The sequence below is a fragment of the Magallana gigas genome, chromosome 3 (genome assembly GCF_963853765.1).
Source record: "Magallana gigas chromosome 3, xbMagGiga1.1, whole genome shotgun sequence".
Classification (NCBI taxonomy): Eukaryota; Metazoa; Mollusca; class Bivalvia; order Ostreida; family Ostreidae; genus Magallana; species Magallana gigas.
This window is the reverse complement of record NC_088855.1, coordinates 30,808,708-30,821,560: the sequence shown is the minus strand read 5'-3', so window position 1 is coordinate 30,821,560 and position 12,853 is coordinate 30,808,708. Positions and strand designations below refer to the sequence as shown.

At 31.2% G+C, this 12,853-nt stretch overlaps 1 protein-coding gene across 5 annotated transcripts in view; it reads left to right on the top strand.

The window, feature by feature from the left end:
- The first annotated feature begins 1,023 nt into the window (after positions 1–1,023).
- Positions 1,024–12,853, top strand: part of LOC105320498 (uncharacterized) — a 140,373-nt gene continuing 128,543 nt past the window's right edge. For 4 of the 5 annotated variants that reach the window (XM_066079298.1, XM_066079299.1, XM_066079297.1 and 1 more), the window contains exons 1-4: positions 1,024–1,122; positions 4,634–4,784; positions 7,651–8,004; positions 10,351–10,818. In XM_066079298.1, coding sequence (XP_065935370.1) covers positions 4,721–4,784; positions 7,651–8,004; positions 10,351–10,818 — 886 coding nt within the window. In that variant the 5' untranslated portion in view covers positions 1,024–1,122; positions 4,634–4,720. Of the gene's footprint in view, positions 1,127–4,633; positions 4,785–7,650; positions 8,005–10,350; positions 10,819–12,853 lie in introns of all 5 variants that reach the window. The other variant, XM_066079296.1, reaches the window with a different exon arrangement.

Below are 12,853 nucleotides of genomic sequence, written 5' to 3'. Positions count from 1 at the left end.
AAACTTAAAAAATACAAAGATAATGGGGGATCAGTATCCATCCCTCTAAGTTATGGCCCATTTAATTTGACCTTTTTGCACCTAAAATGCAATTTCATCCTGATTAGGATTTGTTGTCAGTATTTTTGATTAAGCAAACTTATTTCTTCAAATATTGTTTTTAATTATGCACAATGGTCACACAGAATAGAGGGATTACGAAAAAAAATTGTACAAAGCTGCATTAATTATTTTGTGACCTTTTTGCACTTAAAATAGACAATTTCTTTAATAGTTACAATTTGATTTGAAATAAAAACTTTTTGAATATCAAGAATTTTATAAGATTAATCCAGTTTGCCTAAATATGTATTCAGTATCATTTTGACATAATATAACATGGGGGTTAGTGATGTCAAATTTTAGATATAGGGCTTCAAAGGTAAAATTCTCGCAAAATTTGGCTTAAAAAAATTCAGACATGTTCTATATATATGCATGATTTTATGCTAAACGGCTATCACATTCTCAAGATTTGATTTTGTACATGTCACACAGAACCTATAAAATATGTTACAAACCTATCAAATGTTAAAAATGTGAATAATGAATAAAGTATAATAAAAAGAAAAGTATATTGAAAATTCATAAAATTGCTTGTTTCTGTCATTTTCTTTTAAAAAACCTTCCGCACGAAAAAATAGTTCCCCAAAAAACTTGTTTGTTTCTTGAATTCAAATGGATTTTCTTTATGAATGTTGTGTAATTATGAAATAATAATCTATCTGTGATGATTAAATAAATAAAATCATATTCATTTTAAATATAATGATCATCTGCGCAATGAAATCAAAACATAAGGAGTGAGATACCTTAAAATTTCAACCTTTCCAAAACATTTTAAAACATGTTTTTCGAATATTGTAAAATTTGAAAATTTTAAACCGTTAAACTTTTGATTATTATGTACTTATATCCACGTTAATAATTATCGACATGAAAGTAGTGGAAGCAAAAACTAGTTTTACACCAACCTTAACTTGTCCAATAGAATAGTGACTTTCGTTTTACATCTTTCTAAGAAGACCACAAAACAGACGGAAAGTACCGCACGGACATTCCATAATGACATATGCAATGGCTGTATGTAAGAAAGTATAAGTTTCAAATGTTTCTTTGAATATTAGCCTATGAGGTGGCAATGACACAAATTACTATATATATTTATATATATATATAAAACATGTTTCGTGATCATATCAATTGAAATGGCTACTTTCTGTTTAGTAACGTTACATGTATTAAAATGGTCAAAAGTCGAAAATGATTCATGTTACAAAATTGTAAGTGGAGAATTATTTTTTGATCAGTTGATATGCATCTATGTGATTTTTCTCGAAGGGGACACTGTTTTATTATCCAAGTTTCGGTTTTAGTTTCGGTGATCAAAGTCATCACGTTATCACTATAATATCAAAACCACACCAACCAACACTATTACAGTAGGAGATATAAGCATCAACATTTAGCGATTTTTTAATTGAGTTGTTTGCAAATCTATTTGCTTTTTAATTTTTGCAAATTAAGCTTTGAATACTTTTTTAGTTTCCCGTAATTTAATAGCAGCGTACCTAGGGTACGTAGTTCCTATACCTACATGCATTTACCCATAGTAACACAGAAATGATAGAGGGTACACAAACAAATTTTCAAAGGTGCCCTTATAATGGAGGTCTTGATTTCATAAGTTCCGATTGTGATTTACAAAATGAGCTTTTTAGCCTAAAATTTAGGAATTATACTGATTTGTTTCCTATTACCGGTATATCGCAGGTTTTATGGTGTTGCGGTATATCTGTTTATATATAGTAGCATGAGCTGAAATTAACATTTGACATCGGGATATTTTTAGACATATAAACAGAGGCAAGCTGAACATCACTGAGGTGTAAAAATAAAGGAAACTCACAATAACATTAGTTTCTGGAAATATTTCCGTATTGATAGATTTTTCAACAAAATGATTTAGCTACCGCGATATCATAGGACCGTCTCATAAGGGATGATCGAGTTCAAATATGTAAAATAGTCATCCATCCAGTTAGGACTGTAGTAGCTAGTTGATTAAGTATATTGGTCAGGTAGCTCAGTGATAGAGCTCCTGATTAGAGTTGTAGTGGTCCCGGGTTTGATTCCCAGACCAGCCATATGTTTTCAATGTATTTATATGTATGCTCATTCCTCCTTTCCTACTACAGGATCTTCGTTTACCAGTTAGTATATGCTAATATTGTTAAATTTTGAATGCCGGTATTGCATGTACTGAATTTTTTTTGGTATTCCCAGTAGGGATTGAAATCTCTGAAAAAGGATGTTTACTCTCATATGACTGATTGTTGACTATCTATATACATGTATATGCTGAATTTTTTGTTTTTATGAATATTCAATCCTGCCATATTCTGATTGCTTCCTCTACATTTTCATGTAACTGAATGAAAGTTCACCAATCAGTAAATCTTGTTAAAATAAGTGCTTACATATGCATCAATAAACAACTTTTAGTTTTCCAAAAAGTAGTATGATATTTGTTTTCAAATTTCCAAAAATTAATTAGAATATTGCCATTTCAATGGTGGATTAAGAATATTCAGAAAAATTACAGTGATAGAGGGCATGCAAAACAGGCATTTAGTTTTTGACAATTATCCCAAATCCTCAATGTATTTAGGATTGCTGGATTTGCCTTTTTGTACATGTTGTTTGCTTGGAATAAGGAGACATTACCTAAATTGGGGTAATTGAAAGAATTATTTACCAAGAAAATGTTTTGGCTACAACAAAACTTTTAAAGATTTTACAGAGTATTTTGTGTCCAGTTGAAGTGTTAATTCGTAATAAACGATGATGTCAGCTTTTAAGGTGGCACAGCTGTAACTGATAAAATTTTTTAAAGACCGTGAAACAAATGCTGATAAGCAGCTTTTGTGGAAAATAAAATAAACAAAATCGCTTAGAAATGCATTTTATAAATTAGCAGTCTATAAACAACATTGAAAATATTCAGACAACTATGATGACAATAAGTGAAAAAAGAAACCCCAGTCAATAGAAATGGACATCAAAATGCTGAACAACACATTTCGGTAAAACGGACGTTAGACAACAAGTAATACAGGGCAAGTTTGGAGTCCGCAGATCGTTTGTACTTAGAAAAAATTTTATAAACCAATACTAGAAATTTATATTAAATGTGCACTCGGGGTACATGTTCAAAGAAAATATTTTTTCTAAGACATTTTCGGAAATAAATAGTAAATGTTATCATAAACGATGTGGAGGGTTCAGCAACAACGTAAAGACTGGACATTTTCGACGTCGCACATTGCGCCACCTGGCAAAACATATTGTTACTATTTTCTCAAGAAATAAAATACAGACTTGAATTTTTCAGTATTGTTTGCCAAAGGGTCATTGAAAAAAACATAGAAGTCTGATGAAATTGTAAGGAACAAATTTTACGTTATGCGTTCTGTCTACACAATTTAGGGACAACCCTTGAATTTATTCCATATGCATCCAAATATGATAGTATTAATTACCTTTTTTCTTAAATGTAGCAGTAGTTGTTTGAAATAAAGCTAGAAAATTAGCATCCATTAAAAAAAACCTAACCCAGTTTGTGTATGCAATAAATTTTTTAGTGTTTTCATCACTTATTGATTTTATATTTTATATTGATGTAATGGAAATAAACATATACAATGTTGGTTTTAATTTTACTGTAGCTTCTCAGATTCTCAGCACAAAAAAAAAAATGTTATCATTCCGAAGTTTTTTATTCTCTTCATGTATTATTTAAATTTAAATCCATAAGAAGAATTTACACTAGGCCAAAATAAAATTGTTTCTTTGGAATTACCTCCCACCTCATTAAAATACCCCCCACTCAAAACTTTATTAGCACGAAATAAAGAACTTTTTTTTTATATGGAGATTTTTATTTTTTACTAATTGTTAATTAGTTAAAATTTAAGTTTTAGAATAGAAAAAAATCCCTCCCTCCTTCCTGGGTCTAGGAACCTCCAGGTGGCAATTGCAAAACAAACATTTTTTAAAAGATGGCCCTATTGTATGAATCCATGAATCTGACATTTTTCTAGCAATATATTGGAAAATAATTTTCAAAAGTGTAGATCTATTTAAAAAAGTTATTACTGGATTGGAGGGTTGATCAGTTTCTTCAGAGTTAAATCGGACATTGTTGTTCATGCACTGTGATATCACTGTGCCAAAATCATTGGTGTTTACTAGCTGTAAAGTACATTATAATTATAAAGAGTTCAAGATTATTACACGTTTTCCAACATGAAAGCCCGTTTGCCATCAACAAATAATTTCTGTATATTTAAGAGTTATCAGCATGCACAGCTGAGAGTCAGGTATTACTAATATTTTCATTTCACAGATACTCATTATCAAGCTAAACTTATGTACAACATGTATACCCGTACATGTATTAATATGAACATGAACCAGGTACATATGATATGTTCATGCAGTATGCAGTACATGTACATGATAATAACAAAAATAATGATTTAATTTTATGCCATTATACTTAATGTTCTTAATATTATTTAATTTTACACAGAACATGAAATCAAATTGGATTTGGAAATGATTACGTCTCTTAGAAAATGTGTAAATAACTATCATACTTTGTATTACTCAACTTAAAATGGCAACTGGAGATGATCCAAATGAATTATCCCAAAAGTTCCAGGAAATCAGTTTAAAACCTGGTATGTACAAAAATGTGTTTTATGTAAGTGCAATTTATGAGTATAATTGAAGAATTCATATGAAAAGAAAATTGAGACCAAGCGTTAGATGTAAAAAAAGATAATAAAAAAATTGGTATTTGTAGCCATTTTTATCACTTTCTCGTGCCAATATATTGATTTTTATTGAAAATTTATCAAGAACTAATTTCAAATTAGTTAGAATACAGCGCAGCACTGTTAAGGCTTACTATGAAAATATCAAAATTGTGGGTGGGCGGCTGCCAAAAGGGTACCCTCATTGTACGGATAACTCCTCCTTCAGTTTTTAAAGGATAGGAAGTTGTTCTTTTGCAGATCAATTGTACATATATCAGAGGTGTGCATATTGCTAGAATTTTGATTTCTGATAATTAATGAAAAATACCAGCTTTTGAACTTAGTCATTTTTGAGCAAAATATTGCATATTGGTACTCCATTTCACTGGATATGGTAGGTAGTGTTTATCAATTCAGGGTTGTCATGGATTTTGGATACAATTCACATAAAAGAAAACCTGGTTTGCTGTCACATTGACAGCTTTTCACTTATTACAATATATTTATGTACAGTTATTTTATCATGATATAAGTTTGAAATTAAATGAAAAAAATTACATAATAATTAAATTCTATTTACCTAGTAGATTCTTAAAAGTGCTGTTGCTATGTATAGAGTTCATTTTTAATAGAATAAATATCAAAGAAATGAGCTCTAGTTCTATTTTTTAGCATTTTTGATGACCTGTTGTTTTGTGTGATGTCATAGTAACATTTCCCATAATATCTGGTCGGCGCGACTACAAAGTAGACCTTAACAGTGCTGCGTGGACTTTTTCTGTTATTTAAACTCAAGTTTTTAGCTCACCTGAGTTGAAAGCTCAACTGAGCTATTCTGATCACATTTTGTCCGTCGTCTGTCTGTCTGTCCGTCTGTAAACTTTTTACATTTTGAACTTTTTCTCTTTAACCGCTTGACCAGTTTCAACCAAATTTGGCACAAAGCATCCTTATGGTAAGACAAATATAAATTGCTGAAATGAAATATCAATCTTTATTCAAAGCGGAGAAAACCTCGAAAATACAGAAAAAAGGGGGATGCATTTTTAAAAATCTTTTTCTTAAGAACTACTGAGTCAAATTCAACGTAATCTAGCATTAATATTTCTTTTGGAAAGGAAACTTTAAAGTGCAAAATGGGCCAATTCTGTTTTAAATCTGAGTTATTACGAAAATAATGATAAAGGAAATGCGTGTTTCGATTAGATTATAACGTCGGGTTCAGTTTTCTATACTTCTAAAACGGGACGGTGTAAAAGTAGGTTCTTTGTTTAAAGCAGCCATGTTGAAAGATAATCGGGTCAATCTGACAAATGTTGTGCAACAATTCGCATGCAAAGGGAATCTTTGAAACATGCAAGATACATTGGTGCCGATTTTGTGAAGTAAATTGAGGTTAAATATTTCAATGCGTTGACAGTTTTCACATTTGACGGTTGTGTTATGTTAGTTTGTTTTGATTTTTGTTCATTTTCATATTATATATAACCTGGGGGCCTGTATTTTGTAATTTTTACGTATCAAATCAAACACAGACTTCGATAAATCAGACAGTTGACTGTTTACCTGCGCAAATAAGAAAAATCTGATGTATTAACAAAGTACTAAAATACAATTCATTCTATTGGTAATTCGGTATGATCTTTTGCGTAATGGTTGATTACTGCAATGTGTTTTGTTGAGATGCTCAGCATTTTCTCGAGTTTATTCAGTTTAAACAGAGTTTAAATATTGCTGACGGAAATATGTACTAGGTATATACATGTATATGATTCATTTTGAAAAATAAATTGTGCTCTTTGTTTTAGTGCATCTCTCTTCTGTTTAATTGTTTACAATTTCTATTTATTAACCATATTTGAGTGTTAAGCATCAAATCATAAGCAAGATACAGAGCTTTGTACACAGATATGAGGCCATTTTTAGATGCTGAATAGGAAATACCAAATTAAAATCTAACAAAATTGTGAGCTCTGTATTTTGCTTATAATTCTATGATTGACGCTGAAATTTTGGTCGATCATACATTAGAAATGTCTCGCCAAATGTTTAAAACTTGTACAAAAAATGATATGCTGTAACTACTTTCTGGGGCCCCTTCTTTATATGATGATTTAGAATTATATGAATTCCACATTATTTTAATAGTTTTTCAGACACGAGTAAATAAAAACGACAACGTTAATACAGTTTTCATAGTTTCCATAGTTCTGACACATTTTGATAAAGGCATTATCGCTATTCCAAAGAAAATATTACAGCGTAAAATCATCCTGGTTTGTAGCCATTTGTTGTTTTTGAATAAAGATGAAAATAATGGTTGGGTCTTAGTAAAATTCAGTGAATCAGATATGTCTGTCAACACATTGACTATAATAACTCTTTTACATGTCACATGACAACATTTTTCATACGAGTGTATTCATCAATAAAGTTAGTAAGGTTAAAAGTCAAGGGAGTTTACGCCAGGTAAACAACAGCCGTTTATGATGGGGAAGACCAATTAAATTTTTTAATGTTTTTAATTTGAGGAATTGAGCGCATTGAGGCACCGAGGGGCCATATGGTACAATATCCTCTGAACGCCAATATTAAGTCATTGTTGCTCAGGTGAGCGATGTGGCATCATGGGCCTCTTGTGTTGTTGAAAGTATACCAGTTTTGTACCAAGTATTTAAGTATTTGTTTGTGTGTATGACTTAATTTTATAGATGACAGTTATTCTTTAAATTAGTTATAGAAATGAAGGAAACCTGCATATTGAATATTAAAGTTTTAAAATTTGTAGATATGGGAGGATGTGCGGGTAAAAGTGATGATAGGATGGAGAAAGACAAATGGCTGAAGGAAAATTCAAAATTTTCATTTCACACAGCCAAGGTGTTAAGAATCAGAAGAGTTACATCTTTAAATGATGTCAAAAAAGAAAAGCAAGCAATTGAGAAAAATACCAATTGCTTAATATCATTAGCTAAAAAAGAAGATGAAGAACCTAACTATTACAAGAGCTGGTTGTCTAACAACAGAAACATTGTGATAGCTGAGGGAAATGTGGAAAACTCAGTGACAGATATAATTGTCTGTCCCATTGATGAACACTGCCAACCAGCTGGGGAATCTGCTGAACACATTTTTCAGAAAGGTATATATATATATGCATAAAGAATGAAAAGATGTTGAAAATCAATTAATGGAGATTAAATTTTTTTTTTTTGAAAAAGTACACATACTAGCTGATTTAGAGCTAACACAACAGTTACAAAGTTGTCTTCTACTGCATTATTCAAAACAACAACTGAAACCAATAACTTTGAAAATCAGTATAAAAACAATTTCCAGCAACAAGTATAAACTTTATTTCCATCAAAGAAGAAAACACTTTAAACGCCCTGCTTAAGGTACCTCACTACAACTACACTTATACTTTTTAAAACACTACGTCACAAGATGGCGATTTAAATGTTTTGTTAAACTGTTTATATCGTTCGATGGGGTTGTATATGGTCGTAGCTCAGTGGTTTAAGTATTGTGCTTCTGAACCGCAGATCATGAGTTCGAATGCGTCTGGAGCTTTTGTTCATTTTAACTGAATTCAATTTTGAAAATGTAATTTTTCATCCAAAATAGCACATTTTTGAGGCGCATTGCTATCAGCGATGTAGCCTAATTGCTGTCGGCTCACTTCTCTCGGTTTATATACAAGCGTTGTCATAGAACTCAAGTATCAATGCGCCAATAAATATATAGTGCCGTTCTGATTGTTACATATTTTCAATCAGGAACATATATTCAGTATTGTTGTAAAAATATCAACAAATCATTACAACAGATATCTCCTTTACACATTGAAAAAACATCAACATTAATGAAAGAACAAAACAAAGATTAATATGCAGATGAGATAGACTGGCAATGCTGTGCATATGATAGAGATAGAGGACCAGTCAACCTATGAGATAATTTGCATAACAACAGTTTGTACTTCAAATTAAAAGCTGTGATGTTAATTGTTCGAATATGGGAGGTAAAAAAAATGTGAAAATTTCGTATATAAAATATATATATTAAAATGAGAGTAAGTGGCTGTCTTCCTATAGCTAGGAATAGATTTCGTATTTTATCACTTGATAAAACGAATACGACGATGTCCAACTGAATGAGGAAAAGCGCGGGTCTTTTTGCACACGACCAGTGACCCTTGGTCAGTGGATACAGCGCACAGCCCAAGTTACGTAATCTTATTTCACATTTTTGCACACGGGACAGACACTGACTGCTTGGTGCCAGTTCACGCACATCAGAGACAATTTTTAACGTTTTATTGGTGAATATTTATGCAAAGTAAAAATATTTAAATTGTGCGTGAATTTTTGTTAAGATTAAAATATCAGGAATAAATTAAAAATTTCTGGAGAATAAAAACGAAAATTTATGAAATCATAAGAACTGATATAGAATACTGTACTTTTTGAATTTGCACTGGAGTTGTCAAAAAGAGATTATTACTTACTTTTACTGGAGATGACATAATTATTTGGCACTGGAGATGAAACTCTGTAATCTCCAGAAAACGTACTTTATTGGTAATTTCCAATTTTATATGCTGGTAACCTTTTTGTGTTTTTATACTTTTTAAGAAAGTGTTCTTCGAAATATTCATCCAAATAATAAATTTACCATGTTTAAAATCCTGGCTTTTTCAAATTTGCTTCCTTATATCTGGAGATGTCTACTGTCTCTAAGAAGTTTCTTGAATGACAGATAACTCTAATTATGGTAATTGGCATGGTGCATAAAAAGGGTATTTAATTCAAATAAGTGAAAAATATGCATTATTTATTGAAGGAATGATTAATAATCAGACAATACTGAAGTATGGTCAAAAACCCCAGCCACATTCAAACTTTGCATTTGTGGTTTACAAGCCTAATACTTTAACCACTGGTCAGTTGTCTCATGCCACCATAAAAATGCTTGTAATGATGTTTTTAGCTACCTTCAATGTGATGCGCCTCTCAGGCCGTTAGGCCTGTGATTTTGCCTATTGGACTTAAATATCTATCATAGTCAAGTAATTTTCTGCTGATTTGAGTGAATATTTCACGGTGTAGTGAGCCACCTTAAAGTGGTTATGAATTTACATTAAATTCGTGTGGGCCAATTTTCGTGAATTGTTTAAATTTTACAGGTTCGTGGGGAGGTAATTTTGTGCATTTTCTTATACCTTCAAAAGGAAATATGATTCTATTACCCTAATTTATCAGTTCGTGTTGGATGTTAATTTGTGAATGAGAGGGACCCACGAATTCCACGAAAATTGAGCCACCACAAAATCCAATGATTCCACAGTATCTGCATGATCTGGTGATTCATTCTAAAAAAAATTTGGCTTGAAATGCCTTTTGTATCTTGGAAATTGAATAGTTAAATAATACATGTATTTAAATAGACCTTAAAATTTTCATCTATCTATTTTTCATGGCAATAGGAGGATGGACTGAACTGGAAAATGCAGCTAAATGTTCCAAAATGGAACATGAGAAAGATCATGGAACAGGAGATACAAATTGGTTGTATTCAACATCGACAACAGGATCTCTAAATTGTAGAAGAATTTGGTTTGTGTACATCAAAAAGCTAAGTGATAGCATGGAACTTCTTTCTAAAACTTTGTATGATGAAGTGGAGAAAAACTACTGGAGGAGCATTTATTTTCCAGTTGAATCCTATCAAATAAAAGATGGAACAATTCAGAAAATGGCAGAAACATTCTTAAAACCTTCAGCATTAAAACCATTGACTGGAATGGAAATTGTACTTTGTGTTTCAAGTGGGAGCAGAGATTGTAAACAACTTGACAAAATCTGCCAAGAATCCCTGAAAGGCAATAGAGTCATTTCATTTTATGACGAAACCCGAAGTAATGTTGATGAATATACCAGTATTCCATGTTCATGTAAGTAGTTAAGACATTATTCCGAATTTTGAGTTGATGATGCATTAAGGTCTCTTACTTTATATAGTGATTCATTATTAAAGGGGCATGGTCACGATTTTGGTAAAAAATTATTTGTCCAATTTTAATGTTTACAATGCTTCAGAAAGGCATTTTTAATAGGCAACTAAAATTTGAGTATCATCCGTTGAGTTATAAGCGAGTTACAGAGCTTGCAATTCTTTGCTATGTAAACAAAGCTTTTGTTTACATTTTGAATGTTGAAGTGAAAATTCCGGTTTTAGACCTGAAATGATTGTGTTAAACGTTAGAAACTGTTTATTTATGCTTAAAATGAAAAAGAAGATAGACAAATCAGCTTGAAAAAGATTTTTTTACTGGTATATTGAACCTACGTAAACAAAATCAGGGCACGAGCCTTGTTTACATGACAAAGAATTGTGAGCCTTGGATCTGTCTCAAAACTCTACATCTGACTTTCAAATTTCGCATGATTATTAGAAATACATTCTTAAAGCATTGTAAATAATAAAAACAGTAAACTTGAATTTGACCAAAATTGTGACCATGTCCTTTTAAAGAGACAGTACAGCTGAAAACACGTGTGTGAATAACTTCAGATTTACCAATTGTATCGTTAGGGAATAAGAAATAATGTTGATTGTAATAGTTGAAATACATAAAAATCCCTTTCATATACCTACATGTAATTAACGTAATTATGAGCTTCCGGAAATTTAAGGGTCGTTCAAACCGGAATAATTTTATATCGTTTATTTGTACCACATGAACTTTGATTGACAGTAATTGACACGTGCTGAAAACTACAAGATCTTCATCTGACTACGGTCAACATGGTATACAAGGTTAAAGGGACTCTCTAAACGGAACACATCATCACTTTCTCGATAATTTATTGATGGTTTACTAATTTCGGTTCATTTTAAAATGAACGAACATAAATATGTCAAATAACTCCTCAAGCGGCCTCATTTACAAAAATGAATTAAGGTTGTAGCAATTCCTGTGATAAACACGCTAAATACATGCTTACAAAATAATAATTGTGGTTATTTTAAAAACTTTAAACAATTATTACCTGGGAGAAGTAGAAATGACATATTTTTATCAACAAACATGTCCAGGAGAATCTTCGCGAGCCCTGCATGTGTTTTGTTTACAGTAAATATGCATGCGTATTAGTATAGAAGGCTGAACCTCGTAACACATTTGATGTAATTATGTATGGGTATATATAATTATTAATTTTAATGAAATAATTAGATTTATTTCATGGAGAACTTTGTAATTTTCTGAAAGTTTATACATTCATGAGTAGTACAAAAACACCGAACCTGATCGGAAATTTTTTTAAAGTCGGTTTTTTGATAAGATGCGCTGCACTGTCTCTTTAATGAATGTACTATATTTACAGCAAAGCTTATTTCTTTTAGCTCACCTGAGCCACAGGCTCAAGAGAGCTTTTCTGATCAAAATATGTCCATTGTCAGGGATTCACCAGTCCAAACACATGTTGAAAAAGACAAATGAACAAAAGGTAGTAAAGATAAAGGATTATGGAAAGAAATGTAATTTTTTGAAAGAATCATTGATAGACTATGATGACTTTCCATGTTTAGTTTAAAAACAGCTGAGATTGCAATATCTGATGACAAACAGTTAAACCTGATGCTAAAATGTCTTGTAAAATTTGTCATGACAAAGCTACAGCTGATAAATCATGTTTAATGTTACATGTACATGGAACAAATGCATTTAGGAAAGACACTTTAAGTTTCTATTTGAAAAGTCAGGTTATTAATTATAGCAAGAAAAATTAAAGATAATTAATTTAAATGGACTTTATTTTAGTAACACGGAACTATAGTTTTCAAGTTGACAATATTTGATCTTTAATATTGAAAATTTTTTTGGACAGATGAAGTTGAAGTTAGGACAAGTAAATGTCTTTTTCACTTGTCCAAATGTAGGTAAAATTTTTACATAGGAATATACCGGTATAGTGAAACCTTTT